The following is a 20,367-nucleotide window of genomic DNA, read 5'->3' on the forward strand; positions in this document are numbered from 1 at the left end:
CCCCTTTCCCTCCACCACCCACCGCTCTTTAGTCCCGCCCCTTCATAATGCCCCCGCCCTCTCCGATTATTTAACCCCCCCCTCACCCTTTCTCTCGCCCCCTCCCCACCGGCCCCGCCCCGCCCGTTTGTCGCGCGACTCAACTCCACAACCCCCGCCCTCCTTCCTCACCCCTCCCCTCAACCCACTCCGTCGCCTCCCCGCCCCGCCCCTCCGCTCACACGGGGGGGGAGGGGGGGGTGTGCCCAGACGCTCCCTGCGCGTGACAAGAAAAGAGCGAGCACGCGCGCGCGCCCCGTGACCAACGTTGCCAGGGCAACAGGCGCCCCGGTTAACCCGAGCGGAATACCGAAATTAGAGTTATAGAAAACGCGAAACAACGCAATCCACGGTACCGTCACCAGAAGCACTAAATGCTACCGAATACTTGCATCTAACTCCGGCCCAAGAGGGAGGTCGGCCCCTTCTCCCGTGCTGCGTACAATGTCCGAAAAGGGCCACATCTCCATTTAATGCGACTTTCAGACAAATGCTGTCAATTACATTGCAAATGCTGAACTCCATACTTTACGCAGGATAATTTTCACTTGTAACGCACACTTTTCTCACAACTGAGGCGTGAGAAACCACGCTGGAAGGCAGCGGTGGTGCAACAATTTCCCAAGCTCTGCGGTCCTGTTTATATTAAGGCGTTATCGGCCAATTGGGAAGCAAACAGAGAACCTGGAGAAATATTCTTGGTTCTTTCGGTAAAGTCACGTAGAAGGGAAACAATAAAATAATAAAAATTTAAAACAAAATTCTCACGACGTTTAGACTGCAACACAAGCAATCATCTGATGATCATCGGATGATCATCGGATGATGATTGCTTGTGTTGCAGTCGAAACGTCGTGAGAATTTTGTTTTAAATTTTTATTATTTTATTGTTTCCCTTCTACGTGACTTTACCGAAAGAACCAAGAATATGAATCCCTGCAGTCACGAAAGCTTTAAATCAAAACTTGGAGAAAATCCACGCATACAGAGGGAATAGATGCAGATTAGTCCACATGTTCTGTACTGCTTTTTAGCAAACCAGAGTATAATGTATCACGTCGACACCCGTGGGAAGGGAGTTTCAAAACATTATCCATTAACCCTCACCTCCACAGTGCTGGATTACAGGTGTGCACCACCACACACTTTATTGGTTTACTTCAATAGAGGGTTCTTTGGATATCTGCCATAGGAACTTTGGACATTTCCACCACCTAACCATATGAAACAAAACAAACATACCATATTCGTCATCAACACTGCCTTATTAAATAAAAGTTACAATTAATGGTTACAATTTTAGATCTTCAGTTACAAGGCAATGTTAATGACGAATTTGGTGCTTAATTTCTGTGTACAACTGCCAATGTGGTTCCTTGATTTTTTTGTAAACACCATTATCCATATTAATTGCATAATTATAAGAATGTATGAGCATACTAAAAAAAACTACTAGACCATCAACTATAACCAATCTGAACTTTTAAAATTCAACAGAGTCTTTGAGGTAATCTACAGCAACATCAACTGAACCCAATTCCTGGATAAACGATCAGGGCACAGTCTGATAAGGTGATATGCATCCAGGTAGATGAAAGAAGACCTTTGGCCACGTGCCCATATTCAAGGCAGGAGATGAGTACTGTACTGACCATCGTTATACAAAGCATGGGGCATATAAATTGGTTGGCTTTTGTTGCATTAAAGCTGCTGCTTAGGTTTAAGCCTACACAATGGAATCGACATCATCAGGAACAATGTAAATTGTGCAGAAAGAGGAGCAACCACATCATAAAGGGGCACCCATATAATAAAAATAGCAGACCTTGAAGGTCAGTATCAACTGTCCAATCGCTATGGGATCTCGCAGAATGAAGAAAGTGATGGTAAAATGTTGCGGCATCAATTGCATTGGCTTTCGTGATCTTTTTTTACTTTCCTGAATAGTCAACATGAATCCCTGCAGTCACGAAAGCTTTAAATAAAAAATGATTATTCTGTAATAATAGGGGTTTTCCCTTTTTTCTGGCAACAAAACTGAAACCTTTTTACAAGGATTCATGTCTGCATTAACCACAATACCTGCAGTCAAAATGCAAACAAAAAACATACTATGATAATATATGCATTGTCTTTGAAACTGATTGGGCCACACCAAGGGACGGCTTTCTTTTGAGCCTCGACCCAATTGGTGCTCGACCAGGTGACACCTTTATTATGAATGATGCTCCTGTTTTGTATTTGTTCCCTCATCCATGGGTTCCTTTTTATATCTTTCAGTGTAATTTGAAGCACACTTATCTTATATCTTTTCTGAGTGTACTTTTCCAGATTCTGATCCATATCGCATTTCAGGTAATGTGCACTGATTGCTAAAGTTCTTCTTTAGGCCCATTGGTTTGTTGCTTTACATTATTGAATCCCAGCTTTTAATAATACTCGATACACTACATGTTCACTTTATTTAATGCTTTTCACGCCAAACTATATCAACAATAGCCTTAGGTAATCGTATTTTGCTGTTTTCTAGTATTATCCCTCCAACAATTATTGCTTTTTATAAAATTGTTGTACATGACTTATGCTAATATATATTCACCCCAACTCTGTGGAATTTTTTTGTTAAGTTATTCCATTAGTTTCCATAGTTAATTATTTTTTTGTTATAATGACTATTTCCTCACCAAATCTGAGATGGCTTTTGCTTTCTGCATTTATGTTCATACAGTACGGTACTCTTTCTATTTCTCAAATTTAATCTTTAGAATAACTTTCCTAATGTTGTGATAGATAATATTGGTAAGGGCATATTTCATTGCCTAACTGATTTTCTGGCTTGTCTTTTTTGTGATCTTCATACAATATTATTGTAAAAGTTCCCTCTTTGTAAACGGTCCCTATATTTTCTATATATTTTCATGAAGGCCTTGGTTTTTGTGACCTTGGATGGCTGCATAAATTTCCACTGCGTCGAATTGCCTTTTCATATTCTGCAAATTCTAGGTATGATATGTGAAATAAATTTGCCTTTTCCGGAATCTGAATGACAGTCTGTATGTAGTCGATGGTAAAGCATTTCTTTCGTAACCTTGTCTGCTAACATGATAGGGTTGGAATTGCAGCATCATGAAGGATGGCAACGGCTTGGGGAGACCTTCACCTAGCAGTGCATTGACGATAGCTGATGATGCTAATGAAGATCTACTTGATTTTGTGGTCAATGGTACCATCTGATACTTTATCTATATGGCATTCATCTAACATTGTTACCCCTTTGAGCTCAGCTGTTTCAGAGTCCCGGTTTCAGTCCCCCCGCCCACACACTGATCATTACAAGTGAGCAGTAAATTATTTACTCTGTGTACAAGAGTCGGGGTGAGGGCAACACTAGGGGGTTACCCCGAGGCAATGGTTGTCTCAACTAGGGGTCTGTGATTACAGCAAATCCTCACTGGGGCGCTTTTGGCTCTTCCGTGGCTGTCGGCAGATGTCGCTTTGTCTCTGTTATTACTGGTTCACACTTTATAATATCTTCGTGTTAAAATTTATAAGCCACCTAAAAGCCCTTAATGGGGATCCTTCAGTGTTTGATAGTAAATGCCTGGAGGGCACTACGCGACCCTCTCTCCACAGTTCATTTGTTTCAATTACTAGAGAAGCATTGTTTAAAAGCATCGCTATAAATCGCCCAAAATAATTAACACATACTCTATATACATTATGCTAATTGCAGTGCACTTGGTGCGTGAAGAGAATTGAACACTAAATCATGACATAGATTACTGTACAATATTTCTTTATCATCTAAGATAAAAGTACATAAACAACATACATTACGTAGTGTAATACAATTGAATTGTGCAACATACGTAACAAATACTTACCCTGAGCAATAATGCTAATTATGAAAAGGACGGTTCAACTCACCAAGGCCATGGTCATAAATCGAGCAAGATTTAACTGAAACTGTGTTAAGGATTATCCACAATTGAGGAGACAGCAAAGCAACATTACAGTATATGGCTTTTAGCAGCCATAGAAAGTGATGGAAGCAAATTGCTCCAATGTGAAAGTGAAACCCAGTAATCTTTGCATATGGTATATGACATCAGAAGCACTTTCCCTCTTGTTACAGACATTTAGAGTTATGATGGAGTGGTAGTGCAAATATAAACAAAGGAGCAAGGGGAAAATATCTTCCTGTTATTTTTAAGTTATGCAGCCTTGCATACAAATGATAAAGGAGTGGTGCCAAGTGCTGCGTTTGGCACCGGTTGCAGTGCGCGGTCTACTAAAAACGCCTGTTTATTTTAATAAGGCTGGGAGGCGAAGAATACTGAGCTAGCTAAACACTGAAATCCTGAGTGTGAATATGGGGTTGGCCGCCTATGATCAAACCAAGCTCAGTTTAACAATTCAGTGGGCTTTGCCTGGCAGGATGGGGATGGTTTAGCTTTATTTGTATGTTTTTTGATGATTTGCTTACCTTTCTTGTACTTTGCACTCCTATCGTGTATTGTTTGTTGTAACATTCTTAGCCGCCCCTGCTGGACATCTGTGAAAAGAGCTTAATAGAGTATCGGATTCCTCCAGTATAAATACATCATCTGATTCCGAGAAGTTAATATCCTCGGCCCAGTTTTTACTTAATTTGGCTAAATACCAGCTGTGACAGTACATTTTTTTATTTGATTGAAATGCAGCAAACATTTTTCTGTCGTAGGGTGTATGGGAAAGTGCATACCGTAGTGTGTGGATAAATACATATCACTTGAAGGGAACTAAAAAGCAGTTTAAGATTTCGAACACATTGTAGTTGCACAGCTATGCCTGTTCGAATGGATACTGTATCGTGCTATGATGCCGAAAGGAGAACTGGAAGCAAACTGTGGAAAAAACAATTAAAGTAAACAAAGAAAATTGGTCTGGATGACTGGGTGGTTCAGAGGTCACAGAACTGAGCCGGCACCACTGAGATTCTGGGTTTAAATCCAAACAGCCTGCCATGATTAATTAAATCAGGTTTTAAAGTTGTCAGGAGCATATCATCTCAGCCCAGTGAACAATTACTTCACAAAAAAGAAATCACTTTAAATTTTATTTGGCATTTGATTGAGATAAATTCAAGGTCGGATCATTGAAAATACTGGGTTGACTGTTACGTGACGTACACTTCTCTTCGTGGTAGAGCAGATGGGAGAGTGTTGCATACTAGTGTGAATAAGATGTCACTTTCAGAAGCAGTGCTGTGATATCTCCTACCACGGGCTGTTCTAGAACAAGGGGCGATGCACTGCGAGTTCCCAAAATACTGTTTGTTTCATGCCATGACGTAGATAGCACTGTGAGGATACAATTTGAGTGAAGAAAAACGACCCCATCACATGATATCACGGTTCACAAGACCTTGGCCCTCGTCATTTGGTGGCAAATCCCAAATTTCAAAGACAGCGCATACAATTTATACAGGTAAGGGACGCCCATATATGGCTCAGTGGCATAAAAGGACAAGGTGCAGCCCAATATTTTCATGCTCATCTAAAGTGGCATCTGACCGGGTTAAATAAAGCTCATCAATCAAGACAAAGATCTCCCGTATAGCCTTAACAGACTGTTGGGGCAAGTGCTGTTAGTGAGTACCTATGTAGGCCGGCACGACACACGTGGGGGTGGGTGGCCAACACCACGCCCGGGCGCCTTTATCTCCCTAGAGGCGATGTTTACACATGGCACCTGCTACTCATTTGAGGCTGAGTCGATCTAGGGGAGGCCCAGGACCGGTTCAAATAATCGTCACTGGTGTTGGCCGTGAGCGGGAATCGAACCCGGTTGCCAGGTTGGTAGCGCAGCGCGCTAACCTCGACACTACCTCTCCCCACCATCACATGTAAACACACAGGTAAACGCATTCAGCTTGGGATGCTGGAATGAATAAACACGTGAACGTTGACCCCTAGAGTGGGCGTGGCCCTGCAACGCCCCTTGCTCTCATTGGCCAATGGCCTTTGCTTTGGCGCCACATGGAGCGCACGTGTTGGCCACTACCGTGGGCATTTAAGCTCTCGGCTGAGGCTGCGCGATTTAAGTTGCTCGGGACACTCCTTTTGAACAACAACGGCAATTGTAATATCCCAACAACAGCACGCTACTTTGTGCACAGATGGCGCGGAACTGCGTCCTGCTGGTGCTGGAGAACTACATCAATGGCGAGTTCGTGGCCAGCGAGACGCACGTGGACTCGTTTGAACCATCAACCGGCAACGTGTACTGCAGAGTCCCCGACAGCGGCGAAGCCGAGGTGTGTGGGCGCGTAATCTTATTATTGTCGTTGTGGGTAGCCGTAGTGTAGCCCTGAACATACTACTTGTTCATGCAAACGCCGGTGGAAGGGATTCCAACTGCAGGGAATTTCTAGAGCTCAACTCGTGGGTATTTGGCCTACTCTTCCACGTGGACACACGGGAGGATGGCCATTTTATCTGCGACGCGAGTAGAACGAACCAGCGACTTTGGGCTTCAAATTACATTGTTGCCTCCCATTAGAGCTGCATTCTAATACGTTACGAGTTTGACTTTAGAGCAGTCTTTCTGAAATGTGTTTGGCTCGCGGACCATTTGGCCGATGCAAACATTTCCACGGACCACCCGGCCCCTCACCCCTGATGGCAAAACGCATTCACTTCTCTCTAAATAGCAGTCAAAATTATTTCGTATTACCCGTACGTGTAAACTTTTTTTTTTAACGCAGCTTTACGTTTTTTAGTGAGGTGGGGGGGGGCATTTAGACCATATGGCGCGGGTAGCTCAATATGGGTGGTTTGCCTAACTTAAAATTTGTATGTAAATATCATAAGTCAAATCTTAATGTTTTAAAAAGGTGATTGTCTGGATCAACCTCCATTTGCATCACAGCTCGTGGACCCACATGGGAGGTCCGTGTCACGGACCACTGGTGGCCCAGGGGACCACACTTTGAGAGCACACCACTGCTTTTAACAACACGCGCAGTGTACGGTGTTGCATGACATCTCTCTCCTCTTGCTGCCGTTGGGAGCAGGTGAACGCCGCGGTGGAAGCAGCCAAGCGTGCCTTCCCGGCGTGGGCTGCCAGGAGCCCCCAGGAGCGCGGCAGGATCCTCACCAGGCTCGCTGAGCTCATCGAGTCCCGGCTGGAGGAGCTGGCAATAGCAGAGTCCCATGACCAGGGTACGCCTGTTACCTCTCGTCCACTTGACAACCGAGCTACGGCGGTATCATGCCTTGCCAGCCATGTACGGCTCAGGAGGCACCAGGTTGTTTTACCCTGCCCTCGCAGTGTTTGCTCCTGAGCGAGCTAGATTTAGATGTCTTTGTGGAGCCGATGTTTCAGTTTGCTTCTGGCTCGGCTCGGTAAATTGCCATTGGGAAAACCCACCCTTGCCACGAGAGCCCCGCACTGGCGTGGCTCAGATGCGCCAGTGGAAAAGGGATATGTGTGACTAGAGCCATGCCACACTGATACCCAGTTTTCATGGGCAGCAGTCGCTGGTCTTTTCCATAAACACGACTAATGAAGAATTTCAAGAGAAATACTTGCCAGTCAAAGATCAGTCGGAGTGCATATCTGACGAAATGAAAGTCAAATGAAGTGTAAAATTAACTATTCCAGACACAAACTTGATTTGATGCTTCCGTGACTGCAGGAATTACTCTTTGGTTCTTTCGGTAAAGTCACATAGAAAGAAAATAAATTAAATAATAGAATACGACGTTTCGTATGCAACACAAGCAGTCGTCATCAGTTAGAACTAAATTTGAGAGACAAAACACAGACACGGAGACACACAGACATACACACAAGCGGAGAAAGACAACACAGAGACACACAGAGGTATACACACAACATAGACACACATAAACCCAATGCCTCTGTGTCGTGGCCTTAAATAGAGAGGGGGTGGGCGCACGACATGTGTAATGATGTATCTCTGCTCAGCCTGGATTCTGACGTGGACTTTAATCTAGCCCACAAAGCGAAATCGGTCTGCAGCATTTGGGCTTTAGCACAATGTCAGTTGAATAAAATTATGGAAATGCGTGGTTAAAGGTGCAACTAGAATACTGTAAAAAATGTAAGAATACTTTGATACTGGCAAAAAGGTTCCATTTAGAGTAATGTACATACTCGAGTTGTGTCGCTCATGGAAACATATCTAATTATATATCATACTAGTTTATTATGGGAGGTATCCTCCATGATTGGAAATGCTCACCCCCAAATTAGTTTGGCTTCCAAAAGGCTTTGCTGTATTAATAGTGCGTTATTGGAGTGTGTAATTGTATTGATTATAACACGGCATACTGTGTATATCGGCAATGCTCTTTAATGTGAGCAGTCGCTGCATAACTATTAACAATAACAAAGACAATTTCTCCTGCACCGAAGAATGGCAAGCCATAGCACGGGTTTGCCACGTGACGGTAATGTATTATATATATACTGACTAGCTTTACTACCCGACTCGTCCGAGACTTGGATTCTTGTCTTGGATTAATACACGCCTACGCGGAGGGTGGAGGAGGGGGATGCGTGACGTCAGCAGGCACACTACGTAACGCTTCCGCATGCGGGTGACATCACAGATGTGACGTCATCGCTCACTTGCCATGCAAAATATTTCCATTATTGCGCCTACCCACCCCCCTCAAAACACAAGTCTATTTTTATACTTTTTGCATTGTGTACAGTCTGGAAGCTACCCACATGCCAAATTTCAAGTTTGTTGCATGTCGGGAAGTATGCTAAACATTTCGAACAGACACACATTCACAAATTTCCCTTTTTTATATATACACTGTAGCTGATGCTCGTGTTGTTGGCCTTTACCATTAAACAGTACTGTACATATATTATGCAAAGCAGGACTTGCCTGCCTGCATGTAAATTAGTTTTGCATTCACAAAATGTTAACCTTTCACAAATGCTAACATTTTGACGCTTTGAAAATGGGCGCTCACATGTTTTGTGAATAGATGAGGTTTAGTGGATCATCCACGTGATTTCATATAATTTCTAACTGCTTGTTGGCAGTGCCAATATTTGAATGTAAGCTTGCGTTGCAATCGAAACGTCGTATGCTATTATGTAATTTTATTTTATTATTTCTTATTTCTATGTGACTTTACCGAAAAAAACAAATTTGTATTTAAAAATATGCAATGTTATTGTAACAAGCGTCACTGGCAGATGCATTTGAGCAAATTTGCAATTTGTTTTCGAACGTTCATTAAAAACTTGCTCGTTTGCAAATGTTGTATTGCATCGACCAGGAATGTTTTTTTTTTACAATAACATTTGGCTCCACTCATGTTTCTGTTTCCAGGCTCATACAATAGAGTAACTGGAAACAGTTTTTGCACAAGAGGCATTGCATAAACAATATACAATTTAATAATAGGGTTTTCCCCCTTTTTTCTGGCAACAAAACTGAAACCTTTTTTTTTACAAGGATTCATGTCTGCATTAACCACAATACCTGCAGTTAAAATGCAAACAACAAACATACTATGATAATATATGCATTGTCCTTGAAACTGATTGGTCCACACCAAGGGACGGCTTTCTTTTGAGCCTCGACCCAATTGGTGCTCGACTAGATGACGCCAGATGACGCCAAAAAGCCTTTTTGCGTCATCTGGTCGAGCACCAATTGGGTCGAGGCTCAAAAGAAAGCCGTCCCTTGGTGTGGACCAATCAGTTTCAAGGACAGTGCATATATTATCATAGTATGTTTGTTGTTTGCATTTTGACTGTAGGTATTGTGGTTAATGCAGACATGAATCCTTGTAAAAAAAAGGTTTCAGTTTTGTTGCCAGAAAAAAGGGGAAAACCCCTATTATTAAATTTTAGTACTGGCAAAGGAGGTCTAATGAAATATACAATTTTTTCGTGTGTAGTTGTCCTTCCTCCGCACCTCCGATCAGCACGGTTGGCTTTGTAGGGTGCGAAAGAAGTTAAACATACGATGATTTTTTTCTGAGCTGTTTGTGCACACAGATTGTCGAATGATCAACAATATTAAGTAAACAATTCTTTTAACTCGGTGCATGCTGGCTAAGGCATTCCTGAGTATTGGAGAACAGTGTTTAACCCTGGTGCGTAAACCAGCAGATAATATATTTAGCCGTATTACATTTACAGAAACTTATTATAGAAAAAAGGAGCAGTGTAGTTTTGAAGATCGGGATCTTGGGCCCTGTTTTGTCCCGCTGGCTTCACCTTTTTAGCAGTGGTAGTTGAAATTGCGGCAACTTATACCTGGACAAACATTTTTGAATTCTCTCTCACAGTTGGACAAAAAATACTTGACCCCAATTTAACATTAAAGTGCGATTTCATTAATCTGTCAAACACAATCCCACCCCCCTCTTAATACCGAGCTGTTTTAATTATGTACTTTTAAGTTTATCCATTCAATAAATTATAGAGTGAAACCACTCTTAGCTGTGGAGACATGGGGTGTGTGCTCTTCACAGCTCCTGTTATCTTTGTTGATCTACTTTAAACCCTGTTTTCTGTGCAAACGTCTCAATAAATGCAGATGAGTGATTTGCCCCTTGAGTGTGATGTGATATCTACCAATTGACATCACCACTGTTACTATCTTTATCATGATCATCTTTGTCATGGCATCATCCCCCATTAGTCTAATGACTGCAAGTAAAAAAAAGTATCCTCATGCTGTCGCTGTTCTTTTAATGGTTCTGCGACGCAATACTCCGTCTCACCTTTACACATGAGTTGCCTTCGTTGCTGTGTCTCCGCTTTAGTCGCCCTCGGTGCATTCTCTTTATCGGCAAAGTATCTAATTAATCGCAGACTTTTGCCAGCAGTGGAAACATTTTAGTGTGCCGTGGCTGAAGACGGATATCAATAATCCCCCCCCCCTCCACCCCCTTATCTGTGAAATGGCCACGAATAACAGAAAATAAATGTCCTTTATAATAGGAGTTTCTACTGATAGATTCTGGCCATGGAAAACAGAAATCGTGCGTAATCGGGTTGCTGATCATTTGAGTGCCATTGTGTACACTTTATACTGTATACTCTCCATACAGTATGAAGTGCATACAGTGGTGCTCATTTGGTTAAATGATTGTTTTGCAATCACTGTACTGTGCCACTTTCATAAACCATCGGATAGGTTTTATTTATAACTTGATGAAAGGCCGTGAGTGTGCAGTAATGGAAAACAGACCTTTGTGTTTTGACATTCAGACCTGCCCTTGACTCTGACACAATGAATGAAATAATGATTGCAGTGCTGCTTTATGAGTGCTGGCCTCATCCCAAATGTCAGGGCATGTTATCTGGCCAAACTAAAAGCCCTGGTGGCATCAATAAGCATGGGGCTTCACTAACAATGGAGTTGGAGGATCTTTTTATAATTCTGTTCCCTTTCTCGAAATGTATCAATATTATGCTATCGGCATTGTGTATCGAGACAAAATAGTCCATTGGGAATACTTGCAGAGCAATGCATCATCACACCCTAGAGAATGGTTCGTGGAAGGAGATATCACAGAAGATCGACTGAATCTCAAGTGACCTCTGATCCATACTTAGGAGCATTCCCACCCCCTTTCTTTCTGCAGAAAGAAATGTTAATCACATGACATTCTACCAGCTGTTTTTTTTTCTTCTCAGAGCTGGAATGTAGTTGAATCAAGCACAAAACCAATGCAACATTACTATATGCAATAATTCCCGACCAAGACTATCAACTCATTACACTTGAGAACCTGGTATAATCAAAGCGGCTGGCCCGATTGAGCCCAGCCCACTTGGCGCTCTTCACTGTTGAGCCTCCTAGAATCTCGGTGTACAGTTGCCATGTACCGCAATGATAAAATGAAACAATCAGTTGCACTTATGTTACACTCATCAAAGCTGTGTGTGTTAGAATTAATTACATGTATATGTAAATTATGTTATAATTTGCATATAATTATATGATACATTAATGTTGGGGTGCAGTAGGGTTAAGTGCTCAAGTGGCGAGATGTTAACTACCTTGCCCGGAATACAGGAGGTTGTGGGTTCGATCCCGATCCCGACCCTGACACCTGCTGTATATTTCGAGTTTGTGTGTTCTCTCTCCTCATGATCACATGGATTTTTTTTCCGGGTCTTCCGGTTTTTCCCTCCGCATTTAGTAAAATGCTTTGAGAATATTTGGCTGCTATAAATTTCCACATGATAAACCACTTTGTTGGGCTATCATTTGTGGCCAGGTTGCTTATTAAAAAGAGCTATATAGCTCAGTGGGCTTTACCTGATAAAATAAAACGTTTTTTTTTAGTAGTTCGTTTTTAAGTGGTCTGCCTATAAAATGTTGTTGGTTGTCTGAGAAATATATTGTGAATTTTAAGTTGGTGTGCTACTTACTTCCTTTATGCTGTGCTTTGCTCAATAGTGCTTCTTCATTCCGTTTGCGCTGCAAGGGTTGTGTCGTACGCTTGTGCGAGAGGCGTGATACTGAGTACCAAACGATTGTACGTCGCCCTACGCGTTCCGGTCGACTCTGAGCGTCTTTCGCTGTCATCGCAGGAAAAACAGTAGAACATGCGAGAACAGTGGACATCCCGCGCGCCGCGTACAACTTCAGGTTCTTCGCGTCCGCCGTGCAGCACTACACCACGGAGTGCACGCAGGCTGACCACGTGGGCTGCATGCACTACACGGTGCGCAGTCCCGTTGGAGTGGGTACGTAACCGCCTGGCGTGAAACATTTGCAGGACATTGCACACACGGACAGCAGGAAAGTTTGCGAGCGAGCCGCAGTGCTTCATGTTTGGGGCATTGAGTTCATTCTTAACTGGGAACACCAGGCATGATGTAGTAGTCGGTCACGTTGGCATGGTGAGAACTGCTATTACTCGATCGTGTATCGTTTTGTCGTTTGGCATTGTACTATGTTTTTTTATACTATCATAGACTCGTGAATATTTTTTCGGAGAGCAAAACTGTGGTTTTGGTAATGCAATTGTAGGTTATGGATATCAATTGACTTTCATAAAACTGTATAGTCTAAAATTGCTGCTGGTGATGTTAGCCAATTGCATATTCGTATTAGTCTGCATATACAAAGTGTCTTGAGTTTGTTTTGTATAAAGCCACTGGGTGAATCTAAGTTTGTTTTACTTTTAATGTTTTTTCCACACAATGGAAATTAGTGTTAAGTGCGGTGAACATATAAAATATTTGGATTCTTACATTTTGAAAATAGAAACAACTTTTAAATAACTTTGATGTCCGACACAAAGACTGTTGATTATTGGAATAAAATTAAACATGATTTGAGGACAATGTTTTACTTTTATTGTGGAACAAAACAGTGGCACCAATTTTGAGTGCTTACATCAGAAGCATGAATCGGCTGTAATATAACATTCCCAGCGAAGGGTCAAGTACAAGACTTGTACCTCCTGCCATACTGAGCTCCGGCACACTGCGGAAACTGGTCGCTTTACTTTGCCCCCCCATACGTGTGTGGGCTCACGTACTGAACCGTGTAGGTCGACGAATAATGAGCGTGTCTGGTGTGCACGTGTTTCGCCAGTTGGGCTGATCAGCCCGTGGAATCTGCCGTTGTACCTGCTCACGTGGAAAATCGCTCCAGCCATAGCCCTGGGAAACACGGTGGTTGCCAAGCCCAGCGAGTTGACCTCTGTGACCGCGTGGATGCTCTGCATGCTGCTCAGGGAGGCTGGTGAGGTGGCCTTTTACATTTTGCTTGTTGTGAAAAATCTATAACTTTGCTCATTTCTTGTAATAGCCGTTACATTTACCTGATGCTATTCCGGTTGTGCTATTGGCTACAGATTTATTGTTTATGTTACATTTTTACAATTTTAATTTTACCAGTTAAGGCATACTGAGCTATGCGGCTCTTTTTCAGAAGTGACCTGGTCGAAAATTATCACTAAATGAAGTGGCTTATCACGTGGACATTCATAGCAAGCCAAGCACTCTGGCATAGTTTCACGAGTAGACATTGCATCGTCATCCCTGTCAACGATGAACGTCCATTAATGGGAGCTGCATTTTGTTGAATAATCACAGCTACGATAAAACCGAATATACTTTATGGTCAGTTGCGCGTATCTTTGATCAGTTTTGATGATCGTAAAAAAATAATGACGTTTGCAACAACTTGACTCTAGTATACTACGTTAAAGTCCGAACAAAAGAATAAGGGTCTCATTCTTGTTTGCCATACTACAGCTTGAGGGATTCTCACGTTACGAGTCAATGCAGTTCACATTATGTTCCTGTGTTAATTGCTGAACATGTAATCCATGGAGACTGGCAAATTGGAGGTTATGAACTGCTTGCTATACAATTGCACAACTATTTTAATGATATGGCCTGTGTAAAATTAACGGAGTCAGTAGGCAAAACTGTTGATGAGGTATTTAATTATTCATCCCAGCAGTGATATTATGAATTGTTCCAAAATTATGGTCATTCTTTTCAAGACTTTATTCTTTTTGCCATCTCAATGGTATTGTCTTGTTTTTTTTTAAATTAATTCCATTAAAATATATAGCGCATAATTGCTGAACAATTCCCATAAGTAATCATCCATTCTCCCGCGCAAAATGCAATGCACCTATCGCGAACGTGAGATTCTGCAATAACCGAATGAAGCAACGCATCATTGAGTGATTCTACGGTTCAGGCGTGCCGCCCGGCGTGGTGAACGTGGTCCTGGGCACGGGCCAGAAGGCGGGCGCCGCCCTCGTGGGCCACCCCGACGTCCCGGCTATCTCCTTCACGGGCAGCACGGCCACGGCGTGCGACATCACCGTGCGGAGCGCCCTCCACTGCAAGCGACTGTCCCTGGAGCTCGGCGGGAAGAACCCCGCCGTCATCTTCGCCGATGCTGACCTCGACGCCTGCGTGGCGACCACCGTCCGATCCAGCTTTGCCAACCAGGTCGATGGGGGGGGGGCCTTTTCGCTTACAGCCGCGGGGGGGCTCGTCCGGCTGTGTTTTTCCGACAGGCCACGTGCCATCATCGCTCTCGGTTAAACGCTTTCCCGTTCCGATGACGTGTACGTCTACGTTATCGGAACGGAACCGGAATAAAAAGGAAAAAAAAAACTTTATCAGTACCAATAGTTCCCTCAAATTGGATACACACCAGCACACGTGACCTACTCTTTTTTTTAAAGAAAATAACTTTACAGAATGTTTAGTGTCCACTACAAAATAGACGGCATGGATCATGGCGGCCGCAGAGCTCGAACTGCAAATTTTTGAAACAAGCAGAAAACGTGCTACCACTAGGCCATGCTGCTGCCCATGTGCGATGGGCTTTTATTCATAGCAAAGTTCATCAGCTATATTTTCCCATTCGGTTGTGGTGCAATGGTAAGCACACTGGACTTAAATCCCCCTGCCTCTTGTCCATGCAGCAGTACAAATGTGGGTACACCACCAGCACAGTCGATCGGCCGGTTGCGTGCGATGGGGTAAAGTTTGGGTGCTTAGCTCTTCCAAGATATCTGGCCAGTGTGTAAGTGGAGGCCAAAATACCCCCGGCGTTTCTTTAGAACTCCCCCTAGTGGAGGCCTTTCTGTGAACGGTGGTGCGAACAAGAATTTTCAGGGCTGCATTTCCACCTCGACCAAAGGGGAGAGGCTCAGACCAGTTTGAGATACTAATAGCCGATAGTGTTGTTATATCATTACGATAATTGAATATATTTTTTTACGTTGTCGTGAATCTAGCAGCCTCTAGTGGTTGGAGGGGTCATGCACACTCGTTATCACATGTAAACTATTCTTACGCACCAGATGATGCAGTTATAGTGAGATTAAGGTCACCATTAACTAATGATTTAATGAATGTTTACACCCCTAAAAGGCACATGAATGATTCACCCCCTGCTGCGTCATTTTGATGAATTGTCAAGATTGGGAGTCGTGATTATTGCAATAATTATTGTTTTGTTTACTGCATCTTGTTTGTGTTGGCTGCCTCAACTATATTCGCCTTTTTTATAATCTCATAAGATACTGTGTATCAACTTACTGTGTATCCCTTAAATTCAATTTTGCCGTTTATTATGATTGTGCTAACCATCGACCTTCTGGTAAAATTTGCATATAATTTACTTGAATTGAAAATAATTGTTAATATGATTGAGTCGATGCATATTTTGTGAGCATAACATATACATTTTATTCGATGCATCAATTAATCTTCAAATGCCTAGCAGTGGCTTATTATGTCCATGTATAGATGAATCGCATGTGTATGGATATGAATTGAGTATCGGCAAGAAATCTATATGTAAGTTGTAAATCCAGCTGATGGCTTCAGAGGACATAATGTGTATACTACTCGCAGTGAACATGCGTTCACCACGTGTTCCACTGTTGAAGTGTACCGCAGTGGCATTTGGACGATTCTTGAATTTACCACTGGAGAATTTCTTCTTCGGATCAAGCGCCACTGAAATGATGCTGGATTAAGATTTTTTTGCTCTCTAACGTTTCTTCCTGCAGGGAGAGATCTGCCTCTGCACAAGTCGCATCTACGTGCAGAGGCCCATTTTCAAGGAGTTCCTGGAAAAGTTTGTCAAAGCAGCCCGTGCATGGAAGGTGGGACCTCCAGATGACTTCACCTCCAACATGGGACCCCTCATCAGCAAGGAGCACCTCGCAAAGGTGCGTGTGTGGTGCTGTGGTTAGGGCAGGGGTGAGGTACCGTGCCTTTAATCGGGTGCCCAATCGGACTTGCAACCGCACATTAACACGCACCTCAGCATCATCGAATAATTACGCAAAAAATTGTGTGCGTGTTGATGGGAAATAAAGAGGCCCCTGTAGGGACAGAAGTCCTTGCAGGGGCCTCTGAGTATGCTAAAACTAGGAAGACCGTTTTTGCCATGTCGAATTTATACCCTTCAAGTACCTGATTCGTGTGGCTAAGATGCTTGCAGTGATGGACATATATCTTTGTGGGCCGTTATGCAGTGGTAATAATGTGACCTATTGTTGCAGGACAACAATTTGTACCCTTTGTGTGTGTGTATATGTGCGTAATTATGCGTGCATGTAGCCTGGCACAAGAACGATGGTGACCTCAATGCCACGAATTGGTGAATGGCAGATGTTTTTGCTCTTGTCCTTTAACACTTGGTATCCCCCAAGCAGAGTACCCTACACTAGTACAAATTCGTCTCAACCCTACTCGGCTTCCTTGATCTGGTAGCTACAAACTCCCCGACCGGTGCGATGCCGCGTGCGTGCGTTGGCGTGCGCGCAGGTGCGGGGCTATGTGGAGCTGGCGGAGCGGGACGGCGGCCAAGTGCTGTGTGGCGAGGGAGTGGATCCCCTGCTGCTGCCCCCGCGGTGCCAGGGCGGCTACTTCCTGGCGCCCACGGTCATCACGGGCGTGCCCGACGACTCGCCCGCCATGCAGGAGGAAATCTTCGGACCGGTCGTGTGCGTGTCACCCTTCGAGGACGAGGACGAGGCGGTGACCCGCAGCAATGGCGTGCGCTACGGGCTGGCGGCGGTGGTGTGGTCCAGGGACGTGGCACGAGTGCATCGCGTGGCCAAGCGTCTGCAGGCTGGCATCGTGTGGACCAACTGCTGGCTCATCCGCGAGCTCAATCTGCCCTTCGGGGGGATGAAGGCGTCGGGCATCGGGCGCGAGGGGGCCAAGGACTCGTTCGAGTTCTTCACCGATGTCAAGACGATCACCATCAAGCACTGATCACACGTGATCTGTGTGCCACCTGACCAAGCCAATCGGCGTGCTAAATCAAATTAAAAATCCTTCATTCCTTTTACAGTGAGGGAAAAAAGTATTTGATCCCCTGCTGATTTTGTACGTTTGCCCACTGACAAAGAAATGATCAGTCTATAATTTTAATGGTATGTTTATTTGAACAGTGAGAGACAGAATAACAACAGAAATCCAGAAAAACGCATGTCAAAATTTTTATAAATGGATTTGCATTTTAATGAGGGAAATAAGTATTTGACCCCCTCTCAATCAGAAAGATTTCTGGCTCCCAGGTGTCTTTTATACAGGTAACGAGCTGAGATTAGGAGCACACTCTTAAAGGGAGTGCTCCTAATCTCAGCTTGTTACCTGTATAAAAGGCACCTGTCCACAGAAGCAATCAGTCAATCAGATTCCAAACTCTCCACCATGGCCAAGACCAAGGATGTCAGGGACAAGATTGTAGACCTACACAGGGCTGGAATGGGCGACAAGACCATTGCCAAGCAGCTTGGTGAGAAGGTGACAACAGTTGGTGCGATTATTCACAAATGGAAGAAACACAACAGAACTGTCAATCTCCCTCGGCCTGGGGCTCCATGCAAGATCTCACCTCGTGGAGTTGTAATGATCATGAGAACGGTGAGGAATCAGCCCAGAACTACACAGGAGGATCTGGTCAATGATCTCAAGGCAACTGGGACCATAGTCACCAAGGTCCCCCTGCTCAAGAAAGCACATATACATGCCCGTCTAAAGTTTGCCAATGAACATCTGAATGATTCAGAGGACAACTGGGTGAAAGTGTTGTGGTAAGATGAGACCAAAATGGAGCTCTTTGGCATCAACTCAACTCGCCGTGTTTGGAGGAGGAATGCTGCCTATGACCCCAAGAACACCATCCCCACCGTCAAACATGGAGGTGGAAACATTATGCTTTGGGGGTGTTTTTCTGCTAAGGGGACAGGACAACTTCACCGCATCAAAGGGACGATGGACGGGGCCATGTACCGTCAAATCTTGGGTGAGAACCTCCTTCCCTCAGCCAGGGCATTGAAAATGGGTCGTGGATGGGTATTCCAGCATAACAATGACCCAAAACACACGGCCAAGGCAACAAAGGAGTGGCTCAAGAAGAAGCACATGAAGGTCCTGGAGTGGCCTAGCCAGTCTCCAGACCTTAATCCCATCGAACATCTGTGGAGGGAGCTGAAGGTTCGAGTTGCCAAACGTCAACCTCGAAACCTTAATGACTTGGAGAAGATCTGCAAAGAGGAGTGGGACAAAATCCCTCCTGAGATGTGTGCAAACCTGGTGGCCAACTACAAGAAACGTCTGACCTCTGTGATTGCCAACAAGGGTTTTGCCACCAAATATAAGTCATGTTTTGCAGAGGGGGTCAAATACTTATTTCCCTCATTAAAATGCAAATAAATTTATAACATTTTTGACATGCGTTTTTCTGGATTTTGTTGTTATTCTGTCTCTCACTGTTCAAATAAACCTACCATTAAAAATATAGACTAATCATTTCTTTGTCAGTGGGCAAACGTACAAAATCAGCAGGGGATCAAATACGTTTTTCCCTCACTGTATGCCTGGTTTAGCTATTGGTGGTCATTCAATGATTAATTATAAGTGTGCAGTATATTGGGACTATAACTTGCAGGTGGGACTGAATGTTGCCTAATGATAATTGTATTCTCTTTATGAAAACAATCAGCTGATGCTAATTGTCTGTGTCTCTTGTATTATGAGTGATCAATTGCCGACTTAATCAAATTTATCCTTGCAGAGTTTTCTTGCATTGTTTAGCTATTCATTGCCATTTTGTTTTTAGAAGTGAGCAATGTATTGTACTCTAACTTGCAGATGGAAGCGGATGTTTGGTGTTAAATATGAAGTACGGAAGATGTTTATGCGCTAAAATTGTTAGAGCTTATGTTTAATGCTGTGATTGTCAGATTCTCATCTATTATGAACACCGCCTTATATTACACTTTTTCTTATATTGATTCAGTAACTAATAATGTGCACTTTTATAATTGGTAGACCCAATTGGTCTGTGATAACGGTAGGCGAGAAACGCTGGTTTAATGTGCTTTGAAAAGATGCAATTTCTACCACTGCCATGTAATATTTTCTTGTTATTGCACTCCTTATGATTCTGCTAAATGCACACTGCCATGTGATCCTCATTTTCGATTATATTTTTTGTTAGTAGAAAATGCCAAACCAGTCGAGGTATGCGAGCCAGACACGCATTGCATTCTAATCGGTGTTAACCAACAAGCATTGACACGAAGTACCCGTGTTGCCTTGATTTTAGTTTGACGATTATACGCACGTCTGTTTTAATTTTTGTCTGAATAAACGCCGCTTGCAAATAACGGGGACTTTTGTTACTCTCTCGTGTGGCTGCATCGGCTCGCTGCTGATTCCAAGTGACCTTTGCTCGAGGCACTCGAGGCGGCCACATGCCCGGAGTTGATGGTACCCAAGCGCTCTTGCGTACAGCGGTGAATGAGTTGGCAGATCTTCTCC

At 43.6% G+C, this 20,367-nt stretch overlaps 1 protein-coding gene across 1 annotated transcript; it reads left to right on the top strand.

Annotated features, from left to right (window-relative positions):
• Positions 1-6,050: 6,050 nt before the first annotated feature.
• ALDH8A1 (aldehyde dehydrogenase 8 family member A1) lies at positions 6,051-20,213 on the top strand. The gene is made up of 7 exons (XM_032954951.2): positions 6,051-6,337; positions 7,097-7,244; positions 12,628-12,783; positions 13,640-13,789; positions 14,762-15,018; positions 16,596-16,757; positions 17,359-20,213. The coding sequence occupies exons 1-7, from the start codon at positions 6,200-6,202 to the stop codon at positions 17,809-17,811; spliced, it is 1,464 nt and encodes a 487-aa protein (XP_032810842.1). The 5' UTR covers positions 6,051-6,199; the 3' UTR covers positions 17,812-20,213.
• Positions 20,214-20,367: the final 154 nt, after the last annotated feature.

Source organism: Petromyzon marinus, chromosome 15, assembly GCF_048934315.1.
Source record: "Petromyzon marinus isolate PM22_M1 ecotype Great Lakes invasive population chromosome 15, UKy_Petmar_22M1.pri1.0, whole genome shotgun sequence".
NCBI classification, from domain to species: domain Eukaryota; kingdom Metazoa; phylum Chordata; class Hyperoartia; order Petromyzontiformes; family Petromyzontidae; genus Petromyzon; species Petromyzon marinus.